Source organism: Arachis ipaensis, chromosome B8 (genome assembly GCF_059453495.1).
Source record: "Arachis ipaensis isolate K30076 ecotype BB chromosome B8, ASM5945349v1, whole genome shotgun sequence".
Taxonomy (NCBI): domain Eukaryota; kingdom Viridiplantae; phylum Streptophyta; class Magnoliopsida; order Fabales; family Fabaceae; genus Arachis; species Arachis ipaensis.
Window position 1 is genome coordinate 136,728,856 of NC_142443.1, and position 16,902 is coordinate 136,745,757.

At 35.0% G+C, this 16,902-nt stretch overlaps 2 protein-coding genes across 3 annotated transcripts; both read left to right on the forward strand.

The window, feature by feature from the left end:
- The first annotated feature begins 650 nt into the window (after nucleotides 1-650).
- LOC107612008 (protein BUNDLE SHEATH DEFECTIVE 2, chloroplastic) lies at nucleotides 651-2,557 on the forward strand. 2 transcript variants are annotated; one of them, XR_015896498.1, is made up of 6 exons: nucleotides 651-818; nucleotides 926-1,014; nucleotides 1,109-1,178; nucleotides 1,750-1,846; nucleotides 1,956-2,106; nucleotides 2,151-2,557. XR_015896498.1 is itself a non-coding variant. In XM_016313855.3 (5 exons), exons 1-5 carry the CDS (start codon nucleotides 761-763, stop codon nucleotides 2,032-2,034), a joined length of 393 nt encoding a protein of 130 aa, XP_016169341.1. In that variant the 5' UTR covers nucleotides 663-760; the 3' UTR covers nucleotides 2,035-2,270. The 2 variants fall into 2 exon arrangements, 1 of the variants encoding a protein (XP_016169341.1); XM_016313855.3 differs by having other exon boundaries at nucleotides 663-818; nucleotides 1,956-2,270.
- Nucleotides 2,558-9,086: 6,529 nt separating this feature from the next.
- Nucleotides 9,087-16,902, forward strand: RDR6 (RNA-dependent RNA polymerase 6). The gene is made up of 3 exons (XM_088497244.1): nucleotides 9,087-9,566; nucleotides 12,656-15,376; nucleotides 15,768-16,902. The coding sequence occupies exons 2-3, from the start codon at nucleotides 12,668-12,670 to the stop codon at nucleotides 16,665-16,667; spliced, it is 3,609 nt and encodes a 1,202-aa protein (XP_088353370.1). The 5' UTR covers nucleotides 9,087-9,566; nucleotides 12,656-12,667; the 3' UTR covers nucleotides 16,668-16,902.

The following is a 16,902-nucleotide window of genomic DNA, read 5'->3' on the forward strand; positions in this document are numbered from 1 at the left end:
GATTTACCTAAAATGAAATTTACCTAAATGCTATTAATGTGTCATATGATTCTCTACTACATGCATGGTTTACCTTCTCCATTGGAGCCAAAGAGATAACTTCTGTGGCCAAGTTCTTGCTTTTGCTTGCGTGCGTTATGTGAGCAATGCAAATATGACCAAATGTACACTCTCGTTGAGCATGGGATTTTTACTGTGATTTCTTCCAAAAAAAAAGTGGTTAAGAAATCTAATACTTTTTTGCTAACAATTCGCATATTAGAATTCTGCTTGATATTTTACTTTTCTTGTAAGTATTATATATCTCCTTAAGTAAAATAATGGGATAATGTTTATATTATAATTACCGTGCAAATATGAACACTTTATTGACAATAAGTTATAACTCAAATAACATAATTTTTTTCATACTCATTTATATAGACGGTTTTAAGTCGGCTTTTACAATTACATATTTTTTATTGATACTTTTTTATTCATAAATTAATTTATCCATAATATAAATTTTTAAGAGTTTATTTATCACTCTACTAAGAAAACATAACAAGCAAAATGCAATGCTACCAAATAAAAAAGACAAATACAAGAGCAAGTGAGCAAAAAGAAAAATATCTGAATAATAAATATCTCAATCAACCATTCCTTTCCCTAGTGTCCAGCAGCACCATAATATCTAAGTCACCGTCCCCACCTCCTCAATTGATAATACTTCATTATTATCAATTTATCACAACCAACACTTGAACAAAATATAACTACAATGGCTCCAGCTCTGTGCCTATCACTTCTAACTTCCCTTACAATTACACCAACGCCAGGTCACACACTATATCTTCATTTGATTTCTGTTATCTTTATAATATATATTATTAGTCATTTAAATTTGATACTTATTTATTTATATATCGTGCTTTATGTTGCTTAGGTATTTATATTAAGAACCATGCAAATTCAAAGCACAACAGAGTCAACTCTGTGTTTCAACGTTCTTCCACTTCTAAACTCATTGCAAAGGTACAAAAGGATTTTATCTTAATTATTCTCCTTAAGCTTAGTTAGCACTAAGCTATAATAACACACTGGTTAATTAGTTCTCTATTTGATGTAGGCTAATGCAAAAGGAAACCAGCAAAACACCAAACCCAATAGTATGATATGTGCAGATTGTGATGGAAATGGTAAGATTAATATCTCTCATTTTTCATGGCTATAATATAATATACAATTTCTTTTATTTTCTCTCTTTGATCTTATTAATTTGACCACATATTAAAATTAAAAAAATTGTTGAAAGACCATCTGAATTTATTATTTTTAGTCAGGTACCTAATTTTTTTATTCTAGTAACCCAATAACATATTTTAGCTCGTATTTTAAATATCGATGACTAACTAATGACTAAAAATAATAAATTTTGAGAAATTTTGATGATCATTTAGTATTTTTTTAAATAAATTAAAAAAATTAGAGGGGATTTTTTATTATCATAAAGATATGTTAATTTTTTTTTAATATAATTTTCTGAATTTATTCTTGTTTCAATTATCTTTAAATGAAGTAATTTAAACGAAATATGATATAAAATTAAAAAGAACTTATGCAATACTTATAAGATAACTGGAGGTTATTCTTACTCATTCAAATTGAATATCTTTGACATAATTTGTTTAATTAAAAAGATAAGAATACGAGAAAACATAAGATGCAGTTATGACATCTTATTATAGTTTTTGTTTGTGTAATAAACAGGAGCAGTTCAATGCTCTCAGTGCAAAGGTAGTGGGGTGAACTCTGTTGATGTTTTCAATGGACAGTTTAAAGCTGGTGACTCATGCTGGCTTTGCGGGTATATTAACAAATTGTTATTTTTCTTTTCTTAAAATAACTCTCAATTTAAAATAATGTTACTTTCCTATAATATTTCCTTACAATTTGTTTTTCCTTTTTCATTGCAGGGGAAGGAAGGAAATGTTATGTGGAAATTGCAATGGAGCTGGATTTGTGGGTGGCTTCTTGAGCACTCATGATCAGTAGGGAAGTGGGAACCCATGATTACCTCAATGAATTTAATTTTATTACTTTCAAGTGACAAATATATGCATACATGTATATTGTATAGTGGGAATTCAAAATTCATATATTAAGAAAAGTTTTGTGTTTGGATGTCATAGATGTAACAACATAGTTTTCGGGTACGCGAGATCTTTTCTAAAGACACGGAGTTTATTAGAAGATTAGTGAAGAGAACACCTTTGCTGTATCATCAAGCATCTCAATTCTTATTATCATTATGTCATCTCTAAGCCAGAACCTCTTTGGAGGCAAGTTCGACAGCGCAGTCGTGAAGAACCTAGTTTTTCAGCCGTATCGATTAGGAATTTTTTATTTTGATTTCCATAATTAGTCTCAGTTTGACGAACTAGACTTGATTCATGAGAGAAGAGAAATAGTAATATAATATTATTATTATATTAGTATTAGAGCTGCTTGAATAACATTATAATGTTACCTAGTCTGTTTTAGTTAAATCAGGATATCGGTTTAATCGGGTTCACAATTTTCTGGTGCAGTTTAATACCAGCACTCTTTGATGACTTTAGCAATGCTAATGCCTCATCATATATCTTCTATTCTCATATTAAATATGTTACTAGTGTTATTTATGCTAGTAGCTCAGAAAAAAAATTTTCTGGATACGTTTTTACGTGTGTTCCAATACATCTAGTTTTAGTAGTTATACACTTGAGATATTTTAATATTATTTTAACCACCTCCCAAGCCAACTAATCACAGCTCTCCCCTCACCCCCAAGACACTTCAGCTGGTCATTTGATGCTTCCTTGGCCGAAGTTGAAGAGAGAGAAAAGAGAGAAAACTTCATGAACACTTAATCTTCAAAACTTGATTTCTTCTGAACTAAAACTCAAATTAAAAGTTCAATCCGATCAAAATGATACTCTCTTCTTTTTTTAAAAAAATGAGAAAAAATTGGTGAAGGGACTAGTTTGGTGCACGACATTCAATTTCAGGGATTAAAACGAGTCACTTAATGCAAAGTGAGGGACTAATTTGGTGCATATAGAACGATGATATAATGGATGACACGTGGACGAATACTTTTGTGACACGTGGCACAAACGGACACGTAGCCAAATAACATTGTGACACGTGGCACAACCATCCACGGCAACATGTCACGTGTCACGGATCACCACATCATCATACCATTACACGTGGCCAAATCATGAAGTGACACGTGTCACTTACAGTCCACGTCATCATGTCATGTCATCACGTCGTTAATATAAAATAGGTCAGAGACTAATATGGTGCATTTTTTTCAATCTCAGGGACGTAATTGGTGCAATTGGAATCTCAGGAACGATTTTAGTACATAACGCCAATCTCAGGGACCATTTTGGGGGTTTAACTCTATGTATATAGTTATTATCTAGCTATATCTAGAGGTGTTCTAACTAAAGGTTTATACACTGAACGTTGTTAACTGTTTGAGATGTATATAAGTGTGGTTGATTATAATTGCTTTATTTGTTATTATTTTTGAATTGGTAATGAATGATTCTGCTTTTCAATTCCAAACGTTAGATTAAACGTTTTCAAAAAAAAAAAATACCTCGCAAAATAACTACACTTTTAACAACGAATCAGGCTCATATAATAAATGATAGATAATAGTTAGAAGATAAGTTAGTAGCATTCAATTTCTAATATGATCATGACGTACTAGAAATTGGGTCGTTTCAATAGAACCGTAAAACGAACCTTTGACTCAGCGAACATTTTGGATTGAACTCCGCTGGGTTACTAACACCCAACTAGTTAACTACCACTTAATTTGTCACTAATTAATAATGCTAATTTTTTAAAAAATATAAAATTAATAATTATTAATTATGAGTATTTAAAGTTAATTAGTTAAGAGTTGTTTACCTATAATTTTTTCTTTCGAATTTGCCCATAAAAATGAATAAATTGAATCAATAAAATAACAACGGCTTGTAAATTTAACTCGTTTTTGTATTTAACGGATACAAATTGGCTTGTCTGACTTTCTCTTTCTGAATATATAATTTTTCTTTTGATATACAAATATTTTTTGTTATTAACTAATTTTAGAGATTTTAGATAATTTATCATAAAAATATATGAATATATGATGAAGTTTTTTTTTTATATATATGGATATTAAATAAAAAAATTATTAAAATTATAAAATAATTTTTTTAGTTTGATTTTGATATATTAAAAATATAAAATATTTTAGATTATATCTATTTTTTAAATAATTATTCATATAATTAATATAAAATATAATTATTTTTGTTAATGTAACATTATATAATTAAATACACATATAAAATTGTTTTATACTGCATTAAAATTAAACTCAAATGAGTCCACTAACTCAATCATACGAGTCTAGTCAAGTTTATATTTTCTTAACTCGTTTAAAATAGGAGTTAACCTGTTTTTCTCATTTTGGCTCGTGGCTTGTGACCAGCAGTTTGAACTTGCTCATTCACTGCTTTAATACCTCTAAAATATCTTGACAGGTGTCAAATATCGAAAATCTCCACTTATCAAGCTCCTCTAACAAAATATTTGATGAAAAGATGATAATTAATATTTGAACTTATATTAACTAGTCTATTCAAATTATTATGTTAATTTTTAATAACACAATTAATGTTATATTATATTTAAGAAAAAGTATAATACCTGATTTTTAATTAACTAACATTAGTCGATTTTAAGAATTTAAGTTTAAAATTTAAAATTTAGAGTTAATAGCTTATTATTTAGGGTCTAGTATTAAACTCCACATATGTTACACTTGCGATACATAATCGGTCCCAAATCCGAATAAAGGAGGAGGGTTGTGTTAGGTTTTCGACAACCAACATAAAAATATAGTCGAACCCCATGACATGAATTAAGGACATTATTGCGCTAAAGTTAGGTCGTTGCCCGGAAGCAACGCGCTGTATGGCTCGAGTACAGTGTCAAAGCAAGAGCCGCTGCATCGGTGTCCGGATGTAGTGTTAAATGAGCAAGGGTTCTCGCGTTTTCGTGAACGGACGAGGATAAATAAGCTAGTTCACAAAGTAAAAGGTAAAGGTCGAAGCGACAGAAAATTGAGATTTGGGACATGGAATATAGGCACTCTAGCAGGAAAGTCCATGGAGGTGGTGGACACCATGACAAGGAGGAAGATTAATATTATGTGCCTAGAAAAAACAAAATGGGTGGGTGCAAAGGTTAGGGAGTTGGATACTTCTGGTTTCAAACTTTGGTATACAGGAAAGGTGAAGAATAGGAATGGGGTTGGAATAATTGTGGATAAGCAGTGGAAGAAGGACGTAGTGGATGTCAAGAGGGTGGGAGATCGGATCATCTCTATCAAACTTGTGGTGGAGGGAGGTGCTTTCCATGTGATTAGCGCCTATGCGCCGCAAGTGGGTTCAGATGAACAACACAAGATAAGGTTTTGGGAGGATTTAGAGAGTTTGGTTCAAGGCATACCTTTGGGAGATAAGATTTTCTTAGGAGGAGATTTAAATGGCCATGTTGGGAGAGAAGTGACTGGATATGGGAGTATTCACGGAGGCCATGGTTTCGGGGTGATCAATGCCGAGGGTAAAACTATTTTGGACTTTTCCTCAACCTTTGATCTTCTCATCACAAATACATGTTTTAAAAAGAGAGACGAACATCTTATAACCTATAAGAGTGGCATGACAAGCTCTCAAATCGACTTCTTCTTGTTGAGGAGAGTCGACCGAAAATTTTGCATTAACTGTAAAATTATCCCGGGAGAGAGTTTGACAACACAACATAGGGTGCTCGTCATGGATTTTCGCGTTGAGCAAAAGTTGAGGAAAAGACATTATACGAAGAACTCAAGGACGAGGTGGTGGCGGATGAAAGGTGAGGAACAAAGAAGCTTCCTAAGACGGGTAGGAGAAGAGGCAAAGTGGGATGGGAATGGAAGCGCGGAAGAGATGTGAAGGGAGATGGCAAAAGTTATTAGAAGAACAGCAAAAGAAAGTTTTGGTGAATCTAAAGGAATAGGACCAAGAGACAATGAGTCCTGGTGGTGGAATGCGAGTATACAAGAAAAGATAAAGATAAAAAGGGAGTGCTTTAAAGAATGATCTTTATGCCGCAATGCAGATAATTGGGAAAAATATAAGGCGGCTAAGAAAGAGACAAAAGTGGCTGTAAGTGAAGCAAGAATAAGAGCATATGAGGGTCTCTACCAGTCTTTGGGCACGAAAGAAGGAGAAAAAGGTATATATAGAATCGCAAAGAGTCGGGAAAGAAGAACGAGAGATTTGGATCAGGTTAAGTGCATAAAGGATAAGGATGGAGAGGTGTTGGCTCAAGAGGAGAAGATTAATGAAAGGTGGAAGAGCTATTTCTACGAGTTATTTAATGAGGGACAGAAGACTCTTCCGAGCCTTGGTCGATTATGCACAAGGGAAGAAGATCAAAACTTTAACTACTATCGAAGGATTCGAGACTTCGAGATAAAAGAGGCTCTAAAGCAGATGAAAAATGGCAGGGCAGTAGGACCTGATAATATCCCGATTGAGGTTTGGAAGGGTCTTGGAGAAAAAGGCATCAACTGGTTAACCAAGCTTTTTAATGAGATTTTAAGGTCAAAGAAGATGTCTGATGAGTGGAGAAAGAGCACATTGGTACCTATCTACAAGAATAAGGGGGATATACAAAGTTGCGGAAACTATAGAGGGATTAAGCTTATGAGTCATACTATGAAGCTATGGGAAAGGGTGATAGAATAGAGGTTGAGAAAAGAGACACAAGTAACAGAGAACCAATTTGGATTTATGCCAGGCAGATCTACCACTGAAGCGATATACCTATTAAGAAGGATGATGGAGAGGTATCATAGTAATAAAAGGGATCTACATATGGTGTTTATTGATTTGGAAAAAGCGTATGATAGGGTACCAAGGGAAGTCTTATGGAAGGTTTTAGAAAAGAGGAGAGTAAGGATCGCATATATTCGGGCAATTAAAGACATGTATGATGGGGCCACAACTAGTGTGAGGACTCAAGGTGGTGTGACAGAGGAATTTCCTATTGGTATAGGATTACACCAGGGATCATCCTTAAGTCCATACCTTTTCACATTAGTCTTGGAAGTACTCACAGAGCACATCCAAGAGCCTGTGCCATGGTGCATGCTTTTTGCCGATGATATCGTCCTTATGGGAGAGTCAAGGGAAGACCTAAATAAGAAGTTGGAGTTATGGAGAGAAGCTCTAGAAGTGTATGGTCTGCGCATAAGTCGTAGCAAGATGGAATATATGGAATGTAAGTTCAGTCTGAGAAGGGAAAACCCCAATATAGAGGTGAAGATTGGAGAAAACATCCTACGAAAAGTTAAAAGTTTTAAGTATCTTGGGTGCATCATACAGGATAATGGAGAGATTGAACAGAATGTAAATCATAGGATCCAAGCAGGTTGGTCAAAATGGCAGAGTGCATCTGGTTTTATATGCGACAAAAAAGTGCCTTTAAAACTTAAAGGTAAATTCTATCGCACCGCTATAAGACCGGCTATGCTTTATGGTACGGAGTGTTGGGCGGCTAAAGGGGAGCACGAACATAAGCTGAGTGTGGCAGAGATGAAGATGTTGAGATGGATGAGTGATCATACGCAATTGGATAAAATAAGGAATGAAGATATAAGGGAGAGAGTTGGAGTAGCACCCATTGTGAAAAAGATGGTTGAATCGCGTCTCAGGTGGTTTGGACATGTGAGAAGAAGATCGATAGAACATCCAGTCAGAGGGTGGATGAGATGAAAGATGGACAAAGGGCGAAAGGCAGAGGAAGACTTAAGAAGACCATCCATGAGGTGGTCAAACGAAATCTACATGTAAACGGTCTCTCTGTAGACATGATACATGACAGAGCACAATGACATCGTTTGATTCATGTAGCCGACCCCACTTAGTGGGACAAGGCTTTGTTGTTGTTGTTGTATTAACTGAAAAAAATTCATTATCTAACTTTATATTTATTTATACTTGATTTTTTTAATTTTTGGGTTTGGCTTATTAATTTCAAGGTAGGTGAAGTAAAAATATATATGATGCGATTTTTTTATCAAAGAATAAAGAATTAGATAGAAAATCAGAGAGAATAGAAATTTTTTTTTAATTAGGGCCATTAAAAAAATAAAAATTTTCATTACATCATGAATATTTTTATATTATTACATTATACTCTTATTTATAGTATAATTTTTTAATTGGACTAGTCCAATACTATTTCTATTATTATCATGTCCTTCAAAATAACTTTATCCTCAAGATTGTAAAAAAATATAAATTTTAATAAAAATTATAAGTTAATTATAATTAATTAAAAAAATCAAACAATCCTAAAATAATATTTTTATGCTGCTACTAAAAATTCAAAATCATAATCAAATATATCGATTTTATTTTCTAAATTTATCAAAATAGTGGTACAAACATCCTTCTTAGTTGTTTAGATTTTGTTATCAATATCTCATTTACCGTGTAAATTACAAGATAAATTACAAGATATATGTAAACATAGTTTCGTCGTTATTTTTTTTTTTTCAAATTCATTTACAATAAACCAGACTACGCATATCTCTATTACATTTGTAACAACAATGAAGTAATTAATAGAATATAAAAATGTGAATAGTTTTTAAAAAATATAAAAATAAATATAAATTTTAATTTAAAACAATATTATATGACTAATAAATATTATTATTTTTATTTTATACTTAACGAATAATAATTTATCTTCATATTTACAAGAATTTTATGCACAATAAATATATAATTATAAGAATTTACATACATAAATTAATATAACTTATATTTATATTTTTCAAAATTTATACATATAAATTAATAAAATTTATTTATAAAAATTAAACAAAAAATACTAAATATTACTACCCCCAAGACCCAACAGTTTCTCTTTAAAAAAATTCTAAAGAAAATCAGGAATATACAATGGCCCCCTTAGACGGTTAGACTTAGACCTTAAGTACAGGGCAAACGAGAAGGTGAGAGAGTCGTGTAGTGGCTTTACACGTGGCACAAATTAATTGGTCATCGCACACAGAAAGTGTTCTTCAGAACTACTCACAATTCACAAGAAAACTGAAACCCCAAGGGATCAGACAAGCAAGAACCTCATTTCTCCTCTCTCCCTCTCAACTAAGTGCGGGGCTGCTGTCGGAAGAACCACCGTCGGCGAGCCAAGCACCACCGTCTGGCTCCAGTGGCTACTTCTCCACCTTCCCTCGGTTCCGTTCGCACCGTCCGCTGCAGAATCCACTGCTAGCTGCGGCAACCCGTCACTGTCTCGTGCTCCGTCGCGATTCCCTGGAAACGCAGCTGCCACCTGCTTCTTCGTCGTTGGAGCCTCCTCTTCACGATCCCAAGGGAAGACCGTCGCAAGGAGTGGAGCTGGTCTTGCCAAGATCGGAGAAACGCGCCGGAATCCTCCGCCACACCTTCGAGGTTTTGTTTTGATGTGGATTTGAAAATCTGGATCCAAAATTGTTGATACATTCTGCAAATTTGTTGTTGAATTGTTTGTTGAATTTGAATTTGCATCGAGTTCTTCTTCTTCTGCATCCATGATTTTTGAAGTTTGGCATGAATTTTGTTGTTGTTGCTGAAATTGTGGCACCGCATCTTTGTAAATATAACTTGACAATGAGGATTGCTGAATTGTTGTTTGAACTGCCATTTCTGTTGATTTTGCTTGTTGCTGCTGTGGTTGGACTAGGAAACAGAAATCTGATTCTTCTTCTGCGTCTTCTTCATCTTCTTCTTCTTCTTCTTTTTCTGTGTGAACTGGAATTTCTGTTTGTATTGCATAATCTGAGTTTGTTGTGAGATTTTCTGCTGGTAGATTTGTTGCTGAATTGCTGTGTGATGAGTAACTAAATTTTCTGCTTGGTGATTCTTCAAGTTGCTGTTGTTGTGATTGAATTACCAAATTAAAATCTGAGGATTCTCCTTCTGCTCCTATGGTGTGTTGTTCTCCAAATTGTAGAGCTGTGGAAATTTCTGCTTCAGGAGTTGTTGAATTATCTGCCTCTGGGTTGTCGTGAATCTGGAAAATTGGAGACCGCTGGAGTTGTTGATGATTGTGCAAGGTTGCACAAATTTTGGTGCAAGTTGCTTGAATTTCTTCAAGTATCTTGTTTTTGATAATCTGAATTCAAGCTTTGTAAACTAGTTTGAATTTGATCCCAAATCGAATCCGAGGAATTATCATGGGAGTTTGGTATGGTGTTCAATGAAAGCACCATTTGATACAAATTTGTATCAAGAAATAGAGAACTAGATAAAAAATTAGACAGAATAGAGGAGAAATCCCTAGAATTAGGGCCAAAGAGGAAAAATAGAGTTTCTCATTACATAATGGATATCCCTATATTATTACATCATACTTCTATTCATAGTATAATTCTCTAATTAGGCTAGTTCAATACTAATCCTATCAATATACATCATAAAATATTTAAAGAAAATGTCAGAAAATAAAATACAAGGCAAAACTCTTTTGTTAAAAAAGTAAAAAATAAAGAATAAATAAAATATTTTGTTTTGGTTCAAAGATTTTTGCATCTACACAAAGAATAAAAGGTTAAAAAGGTATGTTTAGTTTACATTGTCCGAGCTCACTTTCCTTCCTCCCTCACTGTTGGTTAACAAAGCTGCTTCAATTTATGTTTGTTTATTTTGTCAATTTTACTGATTTTGGGTCACTGAAATCTGACTCCAAGTTGCTGATTTTTCTATTTTTGTTAATTTTTGCTTATTTTGTTAAACTTCGATGGATGATGGTTGATGGTGTTTTGTTGAATTTTCTGAAATAATTTTATTGTTCTAAGTTGTTCTGAAACAATGTTGTTGCTGTTTTGTTGAATTTTGTTAAATTTTCTGAAATAATGTTGTTGCTGATTTTCTAAAATAATGTTTGATGGTTCATTTGAATGATTGTGTTGAGTATTTTTTGCTGAGTTAATTTATGGGAACTCTTAATGATTATTATGATTTGTGATGAGTAGTGTTTTTGTTTAGTTTAAAACTTGCGTATTAATGTTTTTTTTTTGTGGTAGATCATTGTGTGTTTGTTTGATTTTTGTAGTTATAAACTTGGAAGTTGTTTATAAAGTAATAGATTATGAATGATTTATTACATAAAATTATAAAATTTTAAATTTTATTAATTTAAAAATAATTAAATTTAAATATTTAAAATTATATATTAAATTTTTAATAATTTTATATTTAATAAAACCGGTTAACCTTTGATTAAACCATTAAATCAGTCACTCTATCAGTTCATTAACCGGTTTGGTTCACGCAACCTTGAAAAGAAGAAAAAGAGGAGGAGAGGGGCGATGCTTGTGTTGTCTGTAGTTAGTTAGTTACTCTCATAAACTTCGTTCCGAAGGCAACTCATTTCCAACACTCACACTCACACTATTCTAAACCCCCTCACTCCAACACACTCTTCTTCTTCCAACTTCAAAATCCCACTTTTCCTTCGCCATTTTCCCATTCCCACTCCTCATTCAATCAGTTATCTTTCTACTTTCTCCTGTAATGTAATTCCTTTTTTTTATTTCTATAATTGGTTGATGATCAAGATGGTGTCGTTGGATTGTTCAGTTGATTATGATGATGATGATGATGCTTGATTAGGTTAGATTAATTGTATTGATCAAAATGGTATCTTTTAAGTCCTTGCTGGTTAATGGGTCAGCCATGTTACACCATTTGCTTTTCTAGAAATTAGGACTTAGGAGTGCTACTTTAATTGCAATTGAGAATTAGGGTACAGGGAAAGAGCCAAAGAGGGTTACTTTGCAACACATGTTCCCTCTGCATCGAATCCTATGCTTCTGTGTTGTTAAGAGTTGAAGCCCTGCTTCCTTGTGCGGCTGTTTTAACTTTAACTTGTAATTGATGCCTGAATTCTAGGATTTGACTCACTGAAGAAGGAGAAACAAAGAATTTTTGGATCAGATCTATATGTAACTGATGCTTGTTCTGTTGCTTTCCATACTGAGCTGTAGCTTACACAATCTTTTTCGTTTTGGATGTCAGTGCTTTCTCCCTTTGTGCTTTCACAGGTTAATTTGTTTTGTAAATTGTGTTCTACAAGCTACTTGTTGAAATGTGCCTCTCAAGTCCCAAGTTGCATTTTTTTTTTGGCTTTTTCTTCTGTTATTGTTTTCTCTTCTGTGTAATGGTTTTCATTTTGAAATGCTTGGATATGTTTTGTATTTTAGTTATTTGCATTTGATGTATGTACAGGGTCTGTTTGGTTGCCAGCAAAACATGAACTTATTTTCTCTATTTTTTTTCCTTTTTCGTACTTTTAATATATTTTATATTTTAATAAACTTAAGCCGAAATTGATTAGAGGAGTGAACTACTTGTGTTTGTTTTGAATGCTGGTTTGTTGCTTATTTATAACCTAATGAATTCGGCTTTGGGGATTTGTTGGGATTGAAGGTTTCCTGCAGCCAAGTATTGATTTGTGAATTCTGAATTTCTGATAAATTGTGCGATTTATAATTTTTCAGGATCTTGAGAAAATGGATTCTGAAGGAAGTGAAAAGGGGACTGTGGTTACTCAGGTTAGCATTGGTGGATTTGACCGTGAGGTCAGAGCAAATGATCTTGTGGTATTCTTGGAAGAGAAAATTGGAATGGTAGATAGGTGTCGCTTGAAAACATCTTGGACCCCTCCAGAGTCATATCCAGATTTCAGCATCATTGATACTACACGGGTTAAAAAAACTGATGCCTATCAGAAGGTGGAGCCCCATGCCTTTGTGCATTTCGCAATGTCGGAATATGTAGCTGAGGCTCTTAGTGCTGCAGGTCGAGGTGATCTAGTTTTGAATAACTCGCCGTTGAAAGTTAGTTGTGGTCCTGAAAATCCACACTTCTTAAGGCAGAGGAGGAGAAAGACAACTCCTTTTAAGATGTGTGATGTACTTGTTGAAATTGGTACTTTAGTTAAGCCTGAGGAATTTGTAGTCGCTTGGAGAGGACCTAACAAAGGGGTAAACTTTCTAGTGGATCCTTTTGATAGCATGTGCAAAGTTTGTTTCAATAAGGACGTTGTATTTGCATTCAAAGGAAAAGAAACAAAAGCAGTCATAAAGTGTGATTTTCAGGTGGGATTCTTGGTGAGAGACATAAATGAGATAAAGCAATATAAGGATATGTCATCTTTTGTTGTTTTATTGCACCTTGCTTCAGCTCCTTGGGTTTGGTATAGAACTGCAGATGATGACATTGTAGAATCTCCAATTGATTTGCTTGATGACGACGATCCGTGGGCTAGGACCACTGATTTTACACCAAGTGGGGCCATTGGTCGCTGCAATTTTTATAGAATTTCAATACCACCACGCCATGGTGCAAAATTGGTTAAGGCCATGCATTACTTGAGAGCTCAAAGAGTGCAAGATATTTCACTTAGGCGACCACCTAGGGTACTGGATGAACTAGATTTTGGTGTGTCCATGTCAGATCCTTTCTTCTGCATTCATTCACAGAAAGGTGTTGCTTTTGATGTTATATTCTTGGTTAATGCTGTCTTGCACAAAGGTATAATCAATCAACACAGTTTGTCAGACGAGTTTTTTGAATTGCTGAGAAATCAGCCTAAGGAGGTCAATGTGGCTGCCCTGAAACACTTATGTTCATACAAGCGTCCAGTGTTTGATGCAGCTAAGAGGCTGAAACAAGTCCAAGAATGGTTGCTCAGAAATCCAAAACTTTTTCAGAACTCGAAACAGTTAGATGATGTTGTTGAGGTTAGAAGACTGGTCATCACTCCAACTAAAGCCTACTGTATACCACCAGAGGTTGAACTGTCCAACAGGGTTCTTAGAAACTACAAAGAACTTTCAGATCGTTTCTTAAGGGTCACCTTTATGGATGAAGGCATGCAAACAATCAATGCGAATGCTCTTAACTATTATGTTGCTCCCATAGTGAAGGAAATCACTTCAAACTCCTTTCCGCAGAAGACACTAATATATAGGAGGGTGAAGAATATCTTGGAAGAGGGGTTTCATTTATGTGGCCGAAAGTATTCGTTTTTGGCCTTCTCTTCCAATCAACTGCGGGATCGTTCTGCTTGGTTTTTTGCTAATGCAAGCAACGAAACTTGTGATACCATAAGAAATTGGATGGGAAAGTTCAAAATACACAATATTGCAAAATGTGCTGCTCGGATGGGACAGTGTTTTTCATCCACTTATGCAACAGTTCAAGTTGCAGATGCTGAGGTTAACTATCGTTTGCCAGATATTGTAAGGAATAACTATGTTTTCTCTGATGGCATTGGTATTATTACTACTGATCTGGCAGGGGAAGTTGCTGAAAAGTTGAAATTGGACAGTGTGCCCTCTGCATATCAGATCAGATTTGCTGGTTTTAAAGGGGTAGTAGCCTCTTGGCCTGCCAAAAGGGATGAGCATCGGCTCTCTTTAAGGCCTAGTATGGACAAGTTTTCTTCTAATCATAAGACCTTGGAGATTTGTGCTTGGACTAGGTTTCAGCCTGGATTTCTGAATAGGCAGATTATAACATTGCTTTCAGCATTGGATGTATCAGATGAAATATTTTGGCAAATGCAGGAGGCAATGATTTCAAGGTTAAATGAAATGCTTGTGGATGCCAATGTGGCATTTGAAGTTCTTACGAAATCCTGTGCTGAGCATGGAAATGCTGCAGCAATAATGTTAAGTTGTGGTTTCAACCCCCAAAATGAACCTCACCTTAGAGGTATGTTGACTTCCACACGTGCTGCACAGTTATGGGGACTCAGAGAAAAGTCTAGGATTTTTGTATCTTCTGGCCGGTGGTTGATGGGTGTATTAGATGAGTTGGCTGTGCTTGAACAAGGGCAATGCTTTGTTCAAGTGTCTACTCCCTCACTTGAGAATTGTTTCTCAAAGCATGGGTCAAGATTTTCAGAGACAAAGAACCTTCACATAGTGAAAGGTTTGGTGGTTATAGCCAAAAATCCTTGTCTTCACCCAGGTGATGTAAGAGTTTTGGAGGCAGTTGATGCTCCTGAATTGCATCATTTACATGATTGTCTTGTGTTCCCTCAAAAAGGGGACAGACCTCATACAAATGAGGCTTCTGGAAGTGATCTTGATGGGGATCTTTATTTTGCCACATGGGATGAAAATCTTATTCCACCTAGTAAGAGTAGCTGGATACCTATGGATTATACTGCACAAGAAAGCCAACGTACCAACCGTCAAGTCACTACTCGGGTATATGCCTTTCTTTCCAAACTTTATCTATGAATTTCCTCTTTAACAAGCAGTAGTGTGCAGTATTGTTCATGGCCCATGGTTAATATGAAAATTTTAATTTCATTTCTGTGTGAATTTCTGGTAGGAACTTGCATTAATGAGATAATATTTCATATAGGGGAACACTATGTACTAATGTAATACCGAATTGTGAGTAAATTAGGAAATAAAACATAGTATGTTTTTAGCTTCATGTTGTGTGTGTTATGTTGCACATGTTTATGTACGGACTTGCACAGTCTTCTGCAACCTTGATTTAGGATATGCTTTAAGTTGGTTTTTCTCATTGCCTTTTTTCTGTTAACGGTGTGACTCAGCAATTGAAAGTTGTCTGTCTTTCATTCTGCAGGACATTGTAGATTTTTTTGTCAGAAACATGGTCAATGAGCATTTGGGTACCATATGCAATGCACATGTTGTACATGCCGATTGCAGCGAGTATGGTGCCTTGGACGAGAAATGCATAAAACTGGCTGAGTTAGCAGCAACTGCGGTTGATTTTCCAAAGACTGGGAAGATTGTTGCCATGCCACCTCAATTGAAACCAAAATTGTACCCTGATTTTATGGGCAAGGAGCCGCACCAATCCTATAAATCCACAAAAATCCTTGGCAGACTTTACAGGAGTATCAAAGATGCCTATGATAAAGAAATTGATGCACCTGATTTGAACTATCCAACAGATGACATACCTTACGATACAGATCTTGAGGTTCCAGGATCTGCTGATTTTATTGCTGATGCATGGGAAAAGAAGTGCTCTTATGATGGTCAATTGAGTGGACTTCTTGGTCAATATAAAGTGAAAAGAGAAGAGGAGGTTGTCACTGGGCAGATCTGGTCAATGCCAAAATACAACAGTAGGAAGCAAGGGGAGCTGAAGGAGAGACTCAAGCACTCATATAGTGCCCTGAAAAAAGAATTCCGGAACATGTTCGAGAAATTGAATTTGAATCCAGATGCAGGAGAATTAAGTGACGAAGAAAAGAATCTGTTGTATGAAAAGAAAGCTTCGGCGTGGTATCAGGTGACATATCATCCTGAGTGGGTAAAGAAGTCCCTTGAACTGCAATTCAAGTCCCGAGAGAGCCAGGAGCCAGGTAGTTTGGGGAATGTGGTGATGCTGAGTTTCCCCTGGATTGCTGTTGATTACCTTGCTCGCATGAAGATAAGGCATCGAAACTCTGGAAACTTCGACTCCACTAGGCCAGTTGATTCCCTGGCAAAGTACCTATCCGAAAGGTTATAGTCTGGTTTTGCTTGATCCCGGCAATAAAACCACTCTGCCACTTTGAAGTATGTTGGTGAACATGCGTTCACTGCAAACAATATGCATGTGTTTCTTAATAATGTGTTTTTGTTTGGTGTTTCACTGATCATTTTAAGTTCCTTTGCTTTTGAGGCAATTTGTATGGATTGCATTTTGTACTGCTAGTCCTGTTGTGCAGGATGTTATGTATATAGACTGAAAGTGAGTTTGTGTA